Raw genomic sequence first — 16,587 nt, forward strand, 5'->3', positions numbered from 1 at the left:
AAACTGACAGGCTGGGAAGCCTTCAAACAGTGAAACTAAAGTGCTGAAGCTGAAGAGCTGTAGACGAGAGGCTGCTGCTCACAGCACTTCTTCTGAGAGTATGCTCTTACTGCTTGACAGGTGATTTCCAGCCTCCTGAAAGTCAGTTCACCTGTCTTGCGCTTCACTCACCTTGAACTACTATTCCCGACTGTTAGCCTTCACCACAGCATGGGAGTAGCTTATACAGCTCTACCTTGCACTTCTGATGCGGAACAAGAGGAGCAGCTACACTGGTAGCAGCAGGAGCAACATCAATACCAGCTGCCTTCTCCTCAACCACATGCCTCTCCACAGGGCAAAGGGGATGGACACTGAGATCCAGATGGAAGGAGGTGAGACCCCTAACTCAGTGTCTACAGGCAGAGAATCAGCTCTCTCAACATGTGAGCACCAGTGCCTCAGGAGGCTCAAGCTTTCATGGCAGGCCTCCTAAACCAAGACTTGCTTCCCAGTGGATCAAGAGGGCACACATTGCCAGTGGCTGTCACTGGAGGCCCTTCCTTGTTCTCTGCCTCTCCCTGGAGTTCTACGCTCTTCTCTCCTACAAAGGGAGAAAGCAGAGAGTTTTGAGTGAGAGAAATGGATTGTGTGAAGAGGAGAGAAGGACAACATATGTGGAGGGTGGCTGAGGCATGGGTGTGAGATGACGCAATGATGAGGGTGTGAGAGTATTGGCTTCACAGATGGGGATGTGAGAAAATGCTTCGAGAGAGGGATGAATGGAGCTGCAAGGTGTGTTGGTCTGAGGAGTGCTGTGCACAGAGAATGCTGTGAAAGTCAAGACTATCAGGGTTGGCACCTGAATGTGTTATGCTGCTCACCTTTCCTACCCTCCTAAGGTCCTTGAACCTCTTGGGGCATTATCTCCAGGTTGAATGGATGACGCTCCTTCTGCTCACTTCCTCGGCCACTAGCATCCACGCCTGCTTTGTTGGAGAGGCTGGCCTCTTCCTCTTGGCCTTGACAAACATCACCTCATTTCAGTCGCTCTGATCCTGCAGCAGGACCTCTAGTTAAAAGTCCCAGACCCAGGGGGCAGTCTTCCCAGCTTTCTTTTCCATTCCTGTGGTTGCTGAAGCCTCATCCATCATATTCTGCTCTTTGAAGTACTTTTTCCTAGCTTCCATCCTTTGTGGGGAATTGAATACTGACTTTATCTGTATATTGTTTGTTTAAGTGCTGCATGTAAATTGATGGTTTATGTGCAAAGATTATGATTGAGATTTTAAAAGTAAATATTTAAGAAATAAAGCCTTTAACGTCCAAAGACATAAGTTTATGGCTGCGGTTTTAGAATGTTTTTAGTATTTTAAAACTGATGTCTTGTTGCTAAAGTTTTCTAAATCTGTGTTGATGTAGCTTTGCCAGGGGATTGCTCTGATTTATGAGGATTTATGTTTGATCAGTAAATGTATTATATTTGCCTTCACCAGTCAAACAGGCAGAAGTGATGTGGGATGGTGTTGCTAGGATGTAGGAAAGTGGAATGATAAGCAATGGGCCCTGTTTTGAAAGTTCAGGCAACATTTTATGATTTGTATTATTATATCTCATTGTGCAAGAAGATCAGTTTGAATAATGAAAACCGTTATATCTTCAGTGAGTACAGTAATTTTGATTTATACATACTGAGGAATAGGAAGTTATCAATGATTCAAAGAGCAGCTAAATACGTACTCAGAAAAGTCTTACATGAAGTAGAAATGTAAAGCATTTGTGATAGGTTTACTTCCTCACAGTTAAACACTCTGCTTGTTAAAATGTTGGCAGCTTCCAGCCTTCCTTTATATTGTACCTAAATCTTTCTATAGCAGTGCTGTTTAGTTCTTGCTGTGTCTTTTTTTTTATGTCTTGCCCTCTCAAAACAGCAATGTATGAAAGCCAAAGAAACCACAGAAGACATGGAGCTGGCCATAATTAAGACTCGGCAGTGTATGAGTGAACTGAGGAGAGAAGTAAGTAATATGTAGTTCTGAAGCACTGATGTAAGCTGTAAACAACAGGTGATACAATCAGCTCTGTACCTAAACCCATGTACTCTGATGTAGCCTCCTCACAACCAATTTGTGATAGTGGTTGGAAATTTCGACAGTAAATGTTCTTTCCCATTGCTGAAATCAATTAGAATCACAGTGAGATTGGTTATGAAGAGATCAAGATGTTAACAAGAACACACACATGCTGAGCTTTTGGGGGTTTTTAGATTTTAAGACTTAAAACTGTGCTTTTATTAACTGGGATAGTCTCAGTGCAAGAGGTTTAAAGGGGGCGCAAGTGCATCCAGGGGAGCTTTTTGAGCCAGCATGTAGAAAGTGCTACAAGAGAAGGGGCAGTACTAGACCTAATCCTAGGGAATGAAGCCGGACAAGTGGTGGAAGTGTCAGTGGGGGAGCATTTCGGTGATAGTGACCATTACTCTGTAAGATTTAAGGTTGTTATGGAAAAGGACAAAGATGGACCGGAAATAAAGGTACTGAATTGGGGGAAGGCCTATTTCAATATGATAAAACAGGATCTGGCCAAAGTGGACTGGGAGCAGCTACTTGTAGGAAAGTCTACATCAGACCAGTGGGAGTCATTCAAAAAGGAAATAGTGAGAGTTCAGGGCCAACATGCTCCCATAAAGGTGAAGGATAGGACTAATAATTCCAGGGAACCCTGGATATTAAGGGATATAGAGGATTGGATAAGAAAAAAGAAGGAAGCTTATGACAAATTCAGAGCTGAGAACAGCAGAGGCCCGAGAGGATTATGGAAAGTGTAGGGAATACTTAAAAAAGTAATTAGGAGAGCGAAGAGGGGGCATGAAAAAACAGTGACGGGCAAGATAAAGGAAAATCCCAAGGTGTTTTATAAGTATATTAGGGGCAAGAGGATAACCAGGGAAAGAGTAGGGCCCATTAGGAACCAAAGTGGCAAACAGTGTGTGGAGCCGGAGGACGTAGGTGATGTTTTAAATGATTATTTTTCATCTGTGTTCACGATGGTGAAGGACGATGTCAGGGTAGAGATCAGGGTAGGATTATGATATACTCGAACAAATTAGCATTGAAAGGGAGGAAGTATTAACAGTTTTAGAGGGCTTAAAAGTGGATAAACCCCCAGGCCCAGATGAGATGTATCCCAGGCTGCTATGTGAGACAAGGGAGGAGATTGCAGGGGCTCTGACACAAATTTTCAAATCCTCTCTGGCCACAGGAGAGGTGCCGGAGGACTGGAGTACAGCGAATGTGGTACCATTATTCAAGAAGGGTAGTAGGGACAAAACAATGTAATTACAAGCCAGCGAGTCTAACATCAGTAGTAGGGAAGCTATTAGAAAAAATTCTGAGGGACAGGATTAATCTCCACTTGGAGAGGCAGGGATTAATCAAGGATAGTCAACATGGCTTTGTCAGGGGGAGATCATGTCTAACCAATTTGATTGAATATTTTGAAGAGGTGACTAGATGACGGTAAAGCAGCTAATGTAGTCTACATGGACTTCAGTAAGGCTTTTGATAAGGTCCCATATGGGAGATTGGTCAAGAAGGTAAGAGCCCATGGGATCCAGGGCAATTTAGCAAAGTGGATCCAAAATTGTCTTAGTGGCAGGAGGCAGAGGGTGATGGTCGAGGGTTGTTTTTGCGATTGGAAGCCTGTGACCGGTGGTGTACCGCAGGTATCGGTGCTGGGACCCTTGCTGTTTGTAGTGTGCATTAATGATTTAGATGAGAATATAGGAGGTATGATCAGTAAGTTTGCAGATGACACAAAAATTGGTGGTGTCGTAAATAGTGAGGAGGAAAGCCTTAGATTACAGGATGATATAGATGGGCTGGTAAGATGGGCAGAGCAGTGGCAAATGGAATTTAATCCTGCGAAGTGTGATGTGATGCATTTTGGGAGGACTAACAAGTCGAGGGAATGGTAGAACCATAGAAAGTACAGAGGGTCGGAGGGATCTTGGTGTACTTGTCCATAGATCACTGAAGGCAGCAGCACAGGTAGATAAGGTGGTTAGGAAGACATATGGGATACTTGCCTTTATTAGCCGAGGCATAGAATGTAAGAGCAGAGAGGTTATGATGGAGCTCTATAAAACGCTAGTTAGGCCACAGCTGGAGTACTGTGTACAGTTCTGCTCGCCACACTATAGGAAAGATGTGATTGCACTGGAGAGGGTGCAGAGGAGATTCACCAGGATGTTGCCTGGGCTGGAGCATTTCAGCTATGAAGAGAGACTGAAAAGTCTAGGGTTGTTTTCCTTAGAGCAGAGAAGGCTGAGGAACGACCTGATTGAGGTATACAAAATTATGAGGAGCGTAGATAGGAAAAATCTTTTTCCCTTAGCAGAGGTGTCAATAACCAGGAGGCATAGATTTAAGGTAAGAGGCAGGAGGTTTAGAGTGGATTTGAGGAAAAAAGTTTCACCCAGAGGGTAGTTGGAATCTGGAACACACTGCCTGAAGGGGTGGTCGAGGCAGGAACCCTCACATCATTTAAGAAGTATTTAGATGAGCACTTGAAACGCCATAGCATACAAAGCTATGGGCCAAGTACTGGAAAATGGGATTAGAATAGATAGGCTTGATGGCCGGCATGGACACAGTGGGCCGAAGGGCCTGTTTCTGTGCTGTATAACTCTATGACTCTATGAATTCAAGCTAAGAAAATTACACTTATTTTCTGATCAACTAAACTGTATGATCTTGTGTCATTCTTTCTCTTAAAGGTGCTGTATACAATAATTTAACATTGTTGTTTGTTGACTTATCCTCTTAATAGTTAGGTAGATGAATCGTAGTTGCACTTTCCTACCCATCTTCAACCTTTTCCGAATTGTATTCTGTGCCTTCAGCTGACCTGTGAAGGCAGGATTCATTGTTTAAGGAATTGATTCCTTAGTTGTTTAAAAATAAAATATAAATAAGGAATAAGAAGTTATTAAGTTTACTTTTTAATACCATGTGCAAGATATGACATCAGATATATTTTTGTTGCCTTTTTTGGTATACTTTTGTGCTCATTAAAGTGAGGGATGTCTGTTGGGAGAACTGAGTGTATTCAATTTTTGGAACTTCACTATCGGCATCAAGCATTTTGAGATCAGTTGCAGCATACAGATAGAGCATAAAACTCCCTCCGCACTTATCCCAAAATGAGACCCTCCCCTGCTGGCCTACTCTGTATATATCATTTTCCATTAACTTCCTTGTATTCTCTCTAGATGAGATTGCAATTTAGTGCTAATTTACATTGAAGTATCTGCAGTTCTGTACTATGGCTTGTACCGGATATGAACTTGGTTAAGCAAGCTCCAACACATTTCACTTAAGACTTTTACTACTAGTAGGGAAAAGAGACGTTTTGTCCCACGACCCTAGACTGAATTCAAATCACTCTGTGTGACCCCAGTACTCAAATGTATGCTTTGAATTAAAAATGAACAATTGTAACCTCTTTAAATTTATCCAGTAAAATGCATTAAAAAATTGTAGTTGTGCTAATATATTTTTCTACTGGGTTGTTGATTAGAAAAATTAAATCTTTATCAGCCTTTTGCTGTTTGGCAAGGATTAGTTTGAGTGCTAATATTTTAGGAATATATCTGTAATTACTGCTTACTGGCAGTAAAGTTTGTTTGAGCAGATTTAAATAATACTTTTTGGATTGTCAGTTAATAAAAAGGCTTTTTTTTTTGCTCAGCTCATACAAAGTATTTTTGTTGTAGTGATGTGCATTAATTCTTCAGTCTTTGTTTTCAGCTTCAGAATACGGCTGTGGAGTCAGCAGGGGATCTGCTAAAGTGCTACTCAGAACATGTGGTCCTCAAGGCACTGAAAATATCTGGGGTTGAAGCAAATTTGGAGGCACTGGCTGAGTGTACCTGTAAACTATCTGAACAGAAGGAACAGCTTGCTGAGGTAGGGGGTTGAAAAAAATACTTCAATACCTGATCAAATGAAGCTCCTAACACTTGATGGGAAACTCTACTACCTTGTATTTGTTTTCTGAAAATACTGTAAGTGTACATGGAATGAACCTGTGTAATGTGTTATAGATTTTAGGCTCTTAAAGTAGGATCCCTGGCTCCTCGGAGTCCACACGGGAATCACATGTGGTTTACTAGGTCATCAGGTTTTTGGGGATTTATAGCTCATTGTTTTTGTTACGGAAACCATTTTCTGCAATAATACCATTGGATTCCTTTGGGTAGCTGATGTTACTTCTGTAAATTAGGGTTGGGTTTCTGCGCATATGCTAATATTAATATTCAGTCCCAAGCAGTGAGTGATTAAACATTTTCAGGGTATACTTCAGAGTGTGTCAACATTTTCAGGGGTTTCCCAGGACTACATAAATATGTATAGGGGTCCCTGGGAGTGTATCAGTATTAAAAGGGTCTATAGGACTGAGTGAATAATGGTGAGTGAATAATTTCGGAAATGTATCAATATTTGCAAGGAGGTCTCCTGGAGGGCAAGATAGCTTGCAAAGCAGCCCTGGGAGTGTATCAGTGTTTGTGGCATGTAAATATTGTAGGGGATCCCTTGCAGCATAGAATATCATAGAATTTACAGAACAGAAACATACCATTTGACCCAACTGGTCTATGCTGGTGTTTATGTTCCACATGAGCCTCCTCCCACCCTACTTCATGTAACATGTTAAAATTTGCAGGGCATTTTCCATGCACAAAAAATGTAAATCTCTCTTATGGCTTTTTAAAAAAATATATATATATACAATTAATTTTTTAAAATGCCAAGTTTCCCTTTTCAGTCTCCTTTTCGGATCCTCTGAAATCTCATTTCAGATTTGTAGGGTATCCATGATACTGCTGAAAACAGAAACATAATGTTGAAGCTTTTCGTCTTGCACTCATCAGGACAATTCACAAGAATACCAATGGAAGGGAAAGCAACAAATTTATACTCTATGAGAAGAGAGTGCTGATTGGTTTGCAAGTGGACTATGATTGTTAGAGGCATTGCCATGGAGAATGCACCAATTTATGGTGACTGACAGTTAACTGCCAAGCTTTGTTTGAAATTTAAACCGGACAGCTTGACTCTGGTCAAGGCATTGCCCTCAGGAATGAACCAGCGAATAACTGTCACTTATTTTGTTTAGCTGAAACAGCAATGTGTGTACATGTTCTTTCTGTCTGCAAAGAACAGGGCCCTGTGTATTAATATATGTAACTTCCACTACGCACAAATGTGCCACACTGCGAGCCTGACTGACAATCTTAAATTGGTTGTCAGCATAATTCTCAGCACACTGTGAATTTTGTTGTCCAATCGTGGAGTCACATCAAATGTTGGACACTGTGTTTTGAGTATTCTTTCCAGACAGGAAGAACATGTATACACATTGCGCCTGTTTCAGCTAAACAAAATTAGTAATAGCCATTAATAATAAATAAAAACAAAAAGTACTGGAAATACTCAGCAGGTCTGGCAGCATCAGTGGAAAGAGAAGCAGAGTTAACGTTTCAGATCTGTGACCTTTCATCAGAACTGGCAACGGTTAGAAAAGAATTAGGTTTTAAACAAGTGAAGGGGAGGGGTCTGGGGGAGAGAACAAAGGAGAAGGTGTTTGATAGGGCAGATGGCAGGAGAGATTAAATAGCAAAGTAACAGCCATTCGCTGGTTCATTCCTCAGGGCAATGCCTTGATCAATCAGTCAAGCTGCCTGGTTTAAATTTCTGTATTACCAAATGTATCCATGATAGTTTTGTTACATCTTAATAGCTTTTTGAATTTATTTTGAACCAAGTTACAGTTTAGTTTAAATCACTCAGTTGACAAAGAAATATTCCTTAATTCTTCATTGTGATGTGTAATATCCATCTAGACAGTTTTATAAAATAACCCATTTTAAGCAACTTTGTCCAGTTAAGGATGAGCTTTCAAAACTGGGCGTGTGAAAGAGATATTTAGTCCTTGGGTGGTACTGCACCATCTAGTGGCTGCAATTTTTAAACTTAATGTTTATAAAATGGATATGAGAAACTATCCACTTTGGTAGGTAAATTAGAAAAGCTTTTTAAAAGATGAGAGACTAGCAAATGTTGGGATGCAGAGGCATTTAGGTGTCCTTCTACACAAATTGCAAAATGAACATGCAGGTACCACAAACAATTAGGAAGGCAAATGGTATGTAGCCTTTATTGCAAGGGTTTTGAAGTATAAGAGTAAGGAAGTCTTGCTGCAATTATACAGGGCTTTGTTAAGACCACACTTGGAGTGCTGCATTCAGTCAGGAGCTGCTCCTTCAGCAGTGACCACAGTGCTCAGCCTGGGCATTCCATTGGACCTTGCAATGGCTGACATGGATTTAGAGGAGGAATAGGTGTTCAGACAGCAGAAAGAAAGGTTGGTGTGTTTGCACCTTAGATATTTGGAACCTACTGGGAATGAGTGCACCATCCAAGTCATCAGACCTAGGTGTACCTTCTTGGGTATGTGACAAATAACTGTGCACGCAGTGGCAAGGCCAATATTCATGAGCAGAGGTGTCTGTGTTACTGAGTGAGTTTGATTGGCTAGCAAGAAGTTGCTGCAGAAACATTAGCTTTGTTGGGTTGCCACAAAGCATTAAGTTGTCCTTTTCCCGCACCCAGTATGGCCTCCACCCCTACTATTTTCAGATCTATTTTTTCATAGCAGGTGAGACAAGGGTTGGCAAAGGTGGCACCAGGTAATCTCTGTAATTATGGGCTTTTGCTTTTCAAAAACACACAAAACATACTTTTGAGATTGGCATGTAATATTCTTTCCTGTGTGAACGGTTAACTACACAGTATGCACATAGTTAAAGGTAGCATATTCATTTGCTGGAACAATATGCAACATTTACATATGACATTCAAAGCTTTTCTCTTTGGCGGCTACAAAGCATACGAGATGTGTAAATTGTGTACCATGTTGTGCTGGTGCTTTCCATGTTTTATTGCTGACACTGCACCTTGTTGAGGGCATGATGCCTCTGCCATGCATAATCTGCACTCTTCTTTGGTCCATAGAATATGCTTTTCAACTGTTCACATTCCCATGGCTGTGGGAACAATATCCATTCTGTTACTTCTTTCCATGCATGCTGCACATTTGATCTCTTCTCCCAATATAAACTCACCAAAGTTGCCAGTTCCAGCACTCATCTCTTGGCAGGACTCCATGGTCTCAGCAGCAGTCACACAATTCCAGTCCTTTCAGAGCTGTTGCTCTTTCTGTTTCCTGCCTACCTGCAGTTATTGCATTCCCTGCATTTCTGGAATTTGCATAGGGAGCACATGTAAATTAATTTGGCGATTCCATAGAAACCATAGAAAAGTTACAGCACAGAAGGAGACCATTCAGCCCGTTGTGTCTGCATAGATGATAAAACTAGCCATCCATTCTAAACCACCTTCCAGCACCTGGTCCGTAGCATTGCAGGTTACAGCACTTCAGATGCATGTCCAGCTACCTTTTAAATGAGTTAAGGGTTTCTGCCTCCACCACCGATCCAGGCAGTGAATTCCAGACACCCACCACCCTCTGGGTGAAAATGTTTTTACTCATGTCCCCTCTAATCCTTCTACCAATCACCTTAAATCTGTGCCCCTGGTAATTGACCTATCCGCTAGCGGAAACAGGTCCTTCCTGTCTACTCTATCTAGGCCCTTCATAATTTTGTACACCTCAATTAAGTCACCACTCAGCCTCCTCTGTTCTGAGGAAAACAGTCCTAGCCTTTCCAATCTTTCCTCATAGCTGCAACTTTCCAGCCCTGGCAACATTCTTGTAAATCTCCTCTGTACTCTTTCCAGAGCAATTATGTCCTTCCTGTAATGTGGTGACCAGAACTGTACACAATACTCCAGCTGTGGCCTAACCAGCATTTTATACCATTGCAGCATTACATCCCTGCTTTTGAATTCTATACCTCGGCCAATAAAGGAAAGCCTTCTTCACCACTCTATCTACCTGTCCCATCTTCAGGGACCTGTGGACATGCACTCCAAGATCTTCTGTCCCTCTGAATATCCTCCCGTTTATTATGTATTCTCTTGCTTTGGTTGCCCTCCCCAAATGCATTACCTCACACTTCTCCAGATTGAATTCCATTTGCCACTTTTCTACCCACTCAACAAAACCATTGATATAATTCTGGAGTTTACAGCTATCCTCTTCACTATCAACTACATGGCCAATTTTTGTGTGATTTGCAAATTTCCCAATCATGCCTCCCACTTTTAAGTCCAAATCATTAATATATGCCACAAATAGCAAGCGACCCAACACTGAGCCCTGTGGAACGCCACTGGAAACCGCTTTCCATTTGCAAAAACATCCGTCGACCACTACCCTTTGTTTCCTGTCACCAAGCCAATTTTGGATCCAACTCACCACATTCCCCTGTATCCCATGGGCTTTCATTTTTCTGACCAGTCTGCCATGTGGCACTTGTCAAATGCCTTACTAAAATTCATGTAGACAACACCCACTGTACTCCCTTATCAATCCTCCTTGCTACTTCCTCAAAAAATTCAATCAGGTTAGTCAGACATGACTTCCCTTAACAAGTCCATGCTGACTATCCCCAGTGTAATCAACTTTAAGCTCTGGAATTCCTTCTCCACATTTCTCTCTCCCTTGCTTTCCTCCTTTAAGACAGTCCTTAAAACCTACCTTTTTGACTGAGCTTTTGGTCATCTGACCTAATGTCATACTTTGTTTTATAATGCTCCTTTGAAGCCCCTAGGGATGTTTCATTACGTTAAAGATGCTCTATAAATATACGTTGTTATATATTTTATCCCGGGCAGTTCAGAAGGGAGGTTACATTGGCTGGAGGAGTGACTCAGATGTAGGTCAGGTGATGAAGAAAGAGAAGTTACAAGCACTACATGAGGGGAAGAACGAGGAGATTAGATGTAGTTGGTGAAAGCAGCATTACACTTCTTGAGCATAGAGACATTATTCAATTTCATATGGATTTCTCAATGGAATTTACCAAATTCAAACTGGCAAGGACCCAAGGCCAGAAGCAGTGCAGCTGGACATGTGTATTTGATTATATATTGTATTCAGTATGTGGAATCAGTGTTCAGGGCGCATTTAATACCCTGCTATACTTTGGAGCAATTATTTGCATAACTGAGTTACTTGCTAGGCCACTCAGAGGGCTTTAAGAGTAAACCACATAATGCAGACTATTGTGTAGATCAGACTCGGTCAGGGTGGCGGGTTTCTTTTAATGCAAGACATTTGTGAACCAATTGAGTTTTTACAACCACCTGGCAGTTTTTTCTGGTGCTAGCCCACAAGTTAAACTCAGTTTCATAATTTGCCATTGTGGGGATTAAATGATAACTTTTAGGTTGTCAGTCCAATCACATAACCACAATATACCTCACCTGCATTACATTCACAACATAGACATTGTGTGGCAAATGTCCAAAGGTTAATGCTGTGAAAGGTATTTAACAATTTTTGTTTTCATTAAGTAACAGAATGTAACAAAATGTCAATTAGTAGTAAAGATTTACAGGTTGTCCCAGTTGTAGTTTGATGAAATTTGAATTGTGTTTGTGACACCTGTAAAGAAATCTAGATGTGAAATCCTGTGACATTGCGTTTCTCCCCAGACGTCTCGATTACTGCGGCATGTGTCAGGAACTGAACCCTTAGAGATTACTTGTTTACACGCAGAAGAAACATTTCAGGTTATTGGTCCACAGGTATGAAAGTTTTTACTGTTTATAATTTTCCCACGGTGATTAGTTTTTGTTAAAGAAGTATATATGCTAGAGATGTGAATGATGCATTATTGAAGGACATGGATTTACTTCAGTCTAGATCAATCAAGAATTTCTTTTTGCTTATAATGTTGTACCCCTTTATTTTGAAAGATTTTTCCCTCCCCTTTTTCCAGCCACCACATACTGTGCATCAGCTGCAACAGGCAGGGCAGGTTGATAGACAACCTATTCCCAGCTTTTGGTTACATTGCTTCTGAGCAAGTGACTCGAAGGTACATGAGGGATGACTGATTTTTCCTCAGTCGCTCAATAGTGGGACTGGAATCATTAACTCAGTGGACGGATAGACTGCTGTTGCCAAACAGGAACTGCTCCATGGTGCGAGATTGTGGAGATCTTATGCACTGCACCAGTTTTTATTTTAGTTTTTACACCGAGCAACAAAAAAACTTTATAAACTGTTATGTATCAACGCGTCTGCTGAAGTTCAATCACAACTGAACGTCAGATCTAAACACTTCTTATTTAGTGTGTCCAAATGTAGGAAATTTTGACTGTCTAGATTCTAAGGTCACCTGCCTTAGAATCTTTAATAACACCGAGTGTATAATAGACTTCCTTTATACTGCCAAGTGAATTATTCTGTTTTGTTCTCAGATCATTTCTGCTGCACAGACCTTGGCTCTTCACCCTTCTAGTAAGATTGCCAAAGAAAACCTAGATGTCTTTTGTGAGGCCTGGGAGTCGCAACTGAACGACATGTCCATTCTACTGAAAGAAATTAATGATGTGTTTGAAGGACGAAGAGGTGAATAGTCTGACTCCAAAGTTTAAGTATCCTCTGTATTACGTTTAGGTTGTCAGTTTGGTCGTGTAAGATGTAGATTTTAACTGAGGAAGACAATTATAGCACAAAAAGCACAAGAATTCTGGTGATTTATTTCAAATAGCATGTAATGAAACTGGCTGTTCGGAATCGTAACTGTAAAATTCTAAAGCCTTTTAATAATCTAAGCCCCAAGGCATCTATTTACAAGGTATTAAATTCAGGAAAGCTTGTTACCTCATTTAGTAGAATGATTAACAAGTTAAAGATTAAAGTGTTGGAGAAATGTTGAGTGTGGCAGGCTTCGACTCTGAGTCTGAAAAAGGCCTGCACAGTTTTTGTGTCAGTTGTTGGTATTATTCAAAGCACAGATTTTATATAGTACTGAATGGGTTAATTATTATAATTTCATCACGGTGGGGGGGGGGGTTTAAAAATTTCTATAGATGACACTTCCTTGTGATAATCGCTTCATTTGATAATGTAGTGATTTGATTGTTTAATTGCTCTCCTTCCCTTTGAATGGGATCACCTTGATGTCACCTTTGGATTTTTTTTGTGGTTGGTAAATTTTATCAGAATTTATGCTAGTTTCTTTTGATGTGCACAGAGAGCTTTCTCAGAGCAGTAGGATATCCACTTAATGTTGATTTTCTTCATCTAAGACATGTGAAAAGACTCTCTTTTTCCCTAGCTAACCTTTATTTGAAGGTAGTATGATCAGAAAATCAAATTTTAACAAGTGATGCATTTTTTTTTAGCAAAGTGCTGTTTTTCATTAAAATGTTTAGGAGTTGACCATAATTCACAGCATATTGATCCCAAGTATAGGTAAGGAATCTCAATTGTTCACTTGAATAAATTTATTAAGCAGTGAGGAGAAATAGCTAGTTCTCTGTCAAAGATTATGATTTTTGATTGAAGTATCGACAAATCTATGAAGAACTGGATGATTGCTGAGATTGGAACATTGCTACAAGGAACAACAAACACAATTGGGAAAGTTTGCACTGGAGAAAAATATGCTCAAAGAGACTCTATCACAGGTTTCAAGGGGTGCAGATAAACCAAGCCCTACTAAATCGCTTGTCGCAAACACAAAGTGTAACTTGGACTACGGACCTGACCTCAGAAGAGAGATGAACAGGCAGTTTAGGGTTAGCTACTTACACGGAGAGCCCCAAGGCGACAGAGAGGACAGATAGTGGCAGCAAATTTAACATTTTTTGGCAAAAGATGCAAATGAGAGGTTTACAAATTAAGGGTAGTACAATATTTTCTGATCATTGGAACCAGCCAGGTGGACAGTAGTAGTCTTTGTTGGTTCTGGACTTAACCCAGTGTTCTGTATGCTATGCTGATGAGAATTGGCACTGAAATTGAAGAGAAAAGACAAGTGATAGAGCATGAAATTCAGAGACTAGAGGCATCTTGAAGGACATGGATCAGAAAGGAGAACAAAAACATTGAACAAAACCTAGGAAGCAGAAGTAGTCAATTCAGATGAAGGGATAAAGACGTCTGGCAAAAAAACCCACCTAAGAAATAATGAAGCAACAGAAGCAACTTGTGTAGCTTGACTTGTTGACTTGGATGGCTTTGTTTAAAAACAAGGTACTCCTGCGATACTTTGTTACTGCAGAATTTAAATTGTGAACATAGCATCTAGCTTCATATCTATTTGCACTGATAATAGTAGCATTGCAATAGATCTCATTCCCTGTAAATGTACTCTTGCTGCAAACTTCGGTTTATCTGTTCTTGTGTTTTTGCCATCAACAATTTTTCATAGGGAGGGAGAGGCAAAGGTATTTAAATAGTTAAGCCCCACCCCCTGCCGATCCAATCTCTAACAACTTGTATTTGTATCTTGAAGAAGCCTTTTATGCCGTAATAATTGAAAGGGGTCTTTAAATGTAAAACAATGGGAGTTTTTACCCATAAAATGGTTGTTAAGCCTCCAAATTTTGAGATGTGACCTGTCATGTCTGATCTGGACTGGTGGTGGCCTGGACACCATATCGGCTCAGATGATTATTTGCCACCATTGGCACCAGCCTGAAACAGGCTTTCAGCTATTTAAATATATGAATTGGACACTTATGCCAGTTGTAAGATCCCGAATGCGAAATTCAGGCCTGCATGAGTGGAACTTGGGCTGTGCATATTCTGCTTAGTGAATCTGGTCTTCAGTGGCCTAACCAGTGGTTTTTAAAGGCAACTCTGTAGGCCATTCATAAAAGAGGCCCAAGAAATTTTCAGTTTTTATTTTTGTGGGCCCAGGCTGCTCATAGGCCCATGAAAGGCGTTGGCCTGTTGCCAGCACATTTGAGGACCTACTTGCCCCCACTCCAATGACCACCACCCTCCTCCAAGACCCAGCCTGCCCACCAACTCCTCATGAAATTTGGTCAAATTCTTGTCCTCCCTGACTGCTATTTAAATGAGGTCTGAAGCTGAATTTGGATTGGCCCTCGGGCTGGAACAGATCAGGTTGAATTTCTGCCCCTCCTCACCCCTGACTTTTTTCTGAATTCTTGTGGTCTTGCAAATTACATTGTGTTATTTGTCCAACTGCAATATGTATAGAATTCTGCCCAGCATGTGTCTCAGTTGAAAAGTCACAAATACTCCACTCTTCTCCTGAAGTATCAAAGTCCTTTGAAATTTTTGTAACAATTTCATTGAAGTTGGAGTAATTTTCTTGAGGCTAGCGGATATATGTGGAATCTTAGTAACACAGTGCAGTTCTCGTGTAGCTTCAACTGAATAAGTTTACCTAATACACTGAGAGCTAAGGAAAACAATGTGCAGATTTGATGGGTTTTCTGCCCCATCCCCCACAAAATGATTTCCTTCTTCTGTCTAAATCTGTTTCTCTGACATCAAACTATTACCAGTTATGCTGTTTCATTTGAGCATGGTATGAAGTAAGGTTCCTGTGTCTCTGCACTATTAGTCTGAATCTTTGCCTGTTAAAAATCAACTTATGCAGGTGTGCATATTAAAAGATATCAAGGGCAAAGTTAACCATAGTAAAATCATAGAGTGGGATTTGTGAAAATTCGTCATGAGGTATGTCAGTTCATTAGTACTGCTGAACCTGGGAGTTATGACTTACAATTAATGTAACAAATAATAATATTTAGTCCAAAGTACGGAAAGTCCTCATCAGGGAACTCCTCTTTGCTGACGATGCTGCTTTAACATCTCACACTGAAGAGTGCCTGCTGAGTCTCATCGACAGGTTTGCGGCTGCCTGCAATGAATTTGACCTAACCATCAGCCTCAAGAAAACGAACATCATGGGGCAGGACGTCAGAAATGCTCCATCCGTCAATATTGGCGACGACGCTCTGGAAGTGGTTCAAGAGTTCACCTACCTAGGCTCAACTATCACCAGTAACCTGTCTCTAGATGCAGAAATCAACAAGCGCATGGGAAAGGCTTCCACTGCTATGAACAGACTGGCCAAGAGAGTGTGGGAAAATGGCGCACTGACACAGAACACAAAAGTCCGAGTGTATCAGGCCTGTGTCCTCAGTACCTTGCTCTATGGCAGCGAGGCCTGGACAACATATGCCAGCCAAGAGCGACGTCTCAATTCATTCCATCTTCGCTGCCTTCGGAGAATACTTGGCATCAGGCGGCAGGACCGTATCTCCAACACAGAAGTCCTCGAGGCGGCCAACATCCCCAGCTTGTACACACTACTGAGTCAGCGGCGTTTGAGATGGCTTGGCCATGTGAGCCGCATGGAAGATGGCAGGATCCCCAAAGACACATTGTACAGCGAGCTCGCCACTGGTATCAGACCCACCGGCCGTCCACGTCTCCGCTTTAAAGACGTCTGCAAACGCGACATGAAATCCTGTGACATTGATCACAAGTCGTGGGAGTCAGTTGCCAGCGTTCGCCAGAGCTGGCGGACAGCCATAAAGGCGGGGCTGAAATGTGGCGAGTCGAAGAGACTTAGTAGTTGGC

The 16,587-nt window shown here is 41.3% G+C and overlaps 1 protein-coding gene across 1 annotated transcript in view; it reads left to right on the top strand.

The window, feature by feature from the left end:
* The window catches only part of ctnnal1 (catenin (cadherin-associated protein), alpha-like 1), a 412,359-nt gene that overhangs the window by 345,903 nt on the left and 49,869 nt on the right, over window positions 1-16,587 (top strand). Inside the window, exons 8-11 of the mRNA XM_068011975.1 lie at window positions 1,911-1,997; window positions 5,790-5,948; window positions 11,664-11,756; window positions 12,435-12,585. Coding sequence (XP_067868076.1) covers window positions 1,911-1,997; window positions 5,790-5,948; window positions 11,664-11,756; window positions 12,435-12,585 — 490 coding nt within the window. The remainder of the gene's footprint in view (window positions 1-1,910; window positions 1,998-5,789; window positions 5,949-11,663; window positions 11,757-12,434; window positions 12,586-16,587) is intronic.

Source organism: Heterodontus francisci, chromosome 2, assembly GCF_036365525.1.
Source record: "Heterodontus francisci isolate sHetFra1 chromosome 2, sHetFra1.hap1, whole genome shotgun sequence".
Taxonomy (NCBI): Eukaryota; Metazoa; Chordata; class Chondrichthyes; order Heterodontiformes; family Heterodontidae; genus Heterodontus; species Heterodontus francisci.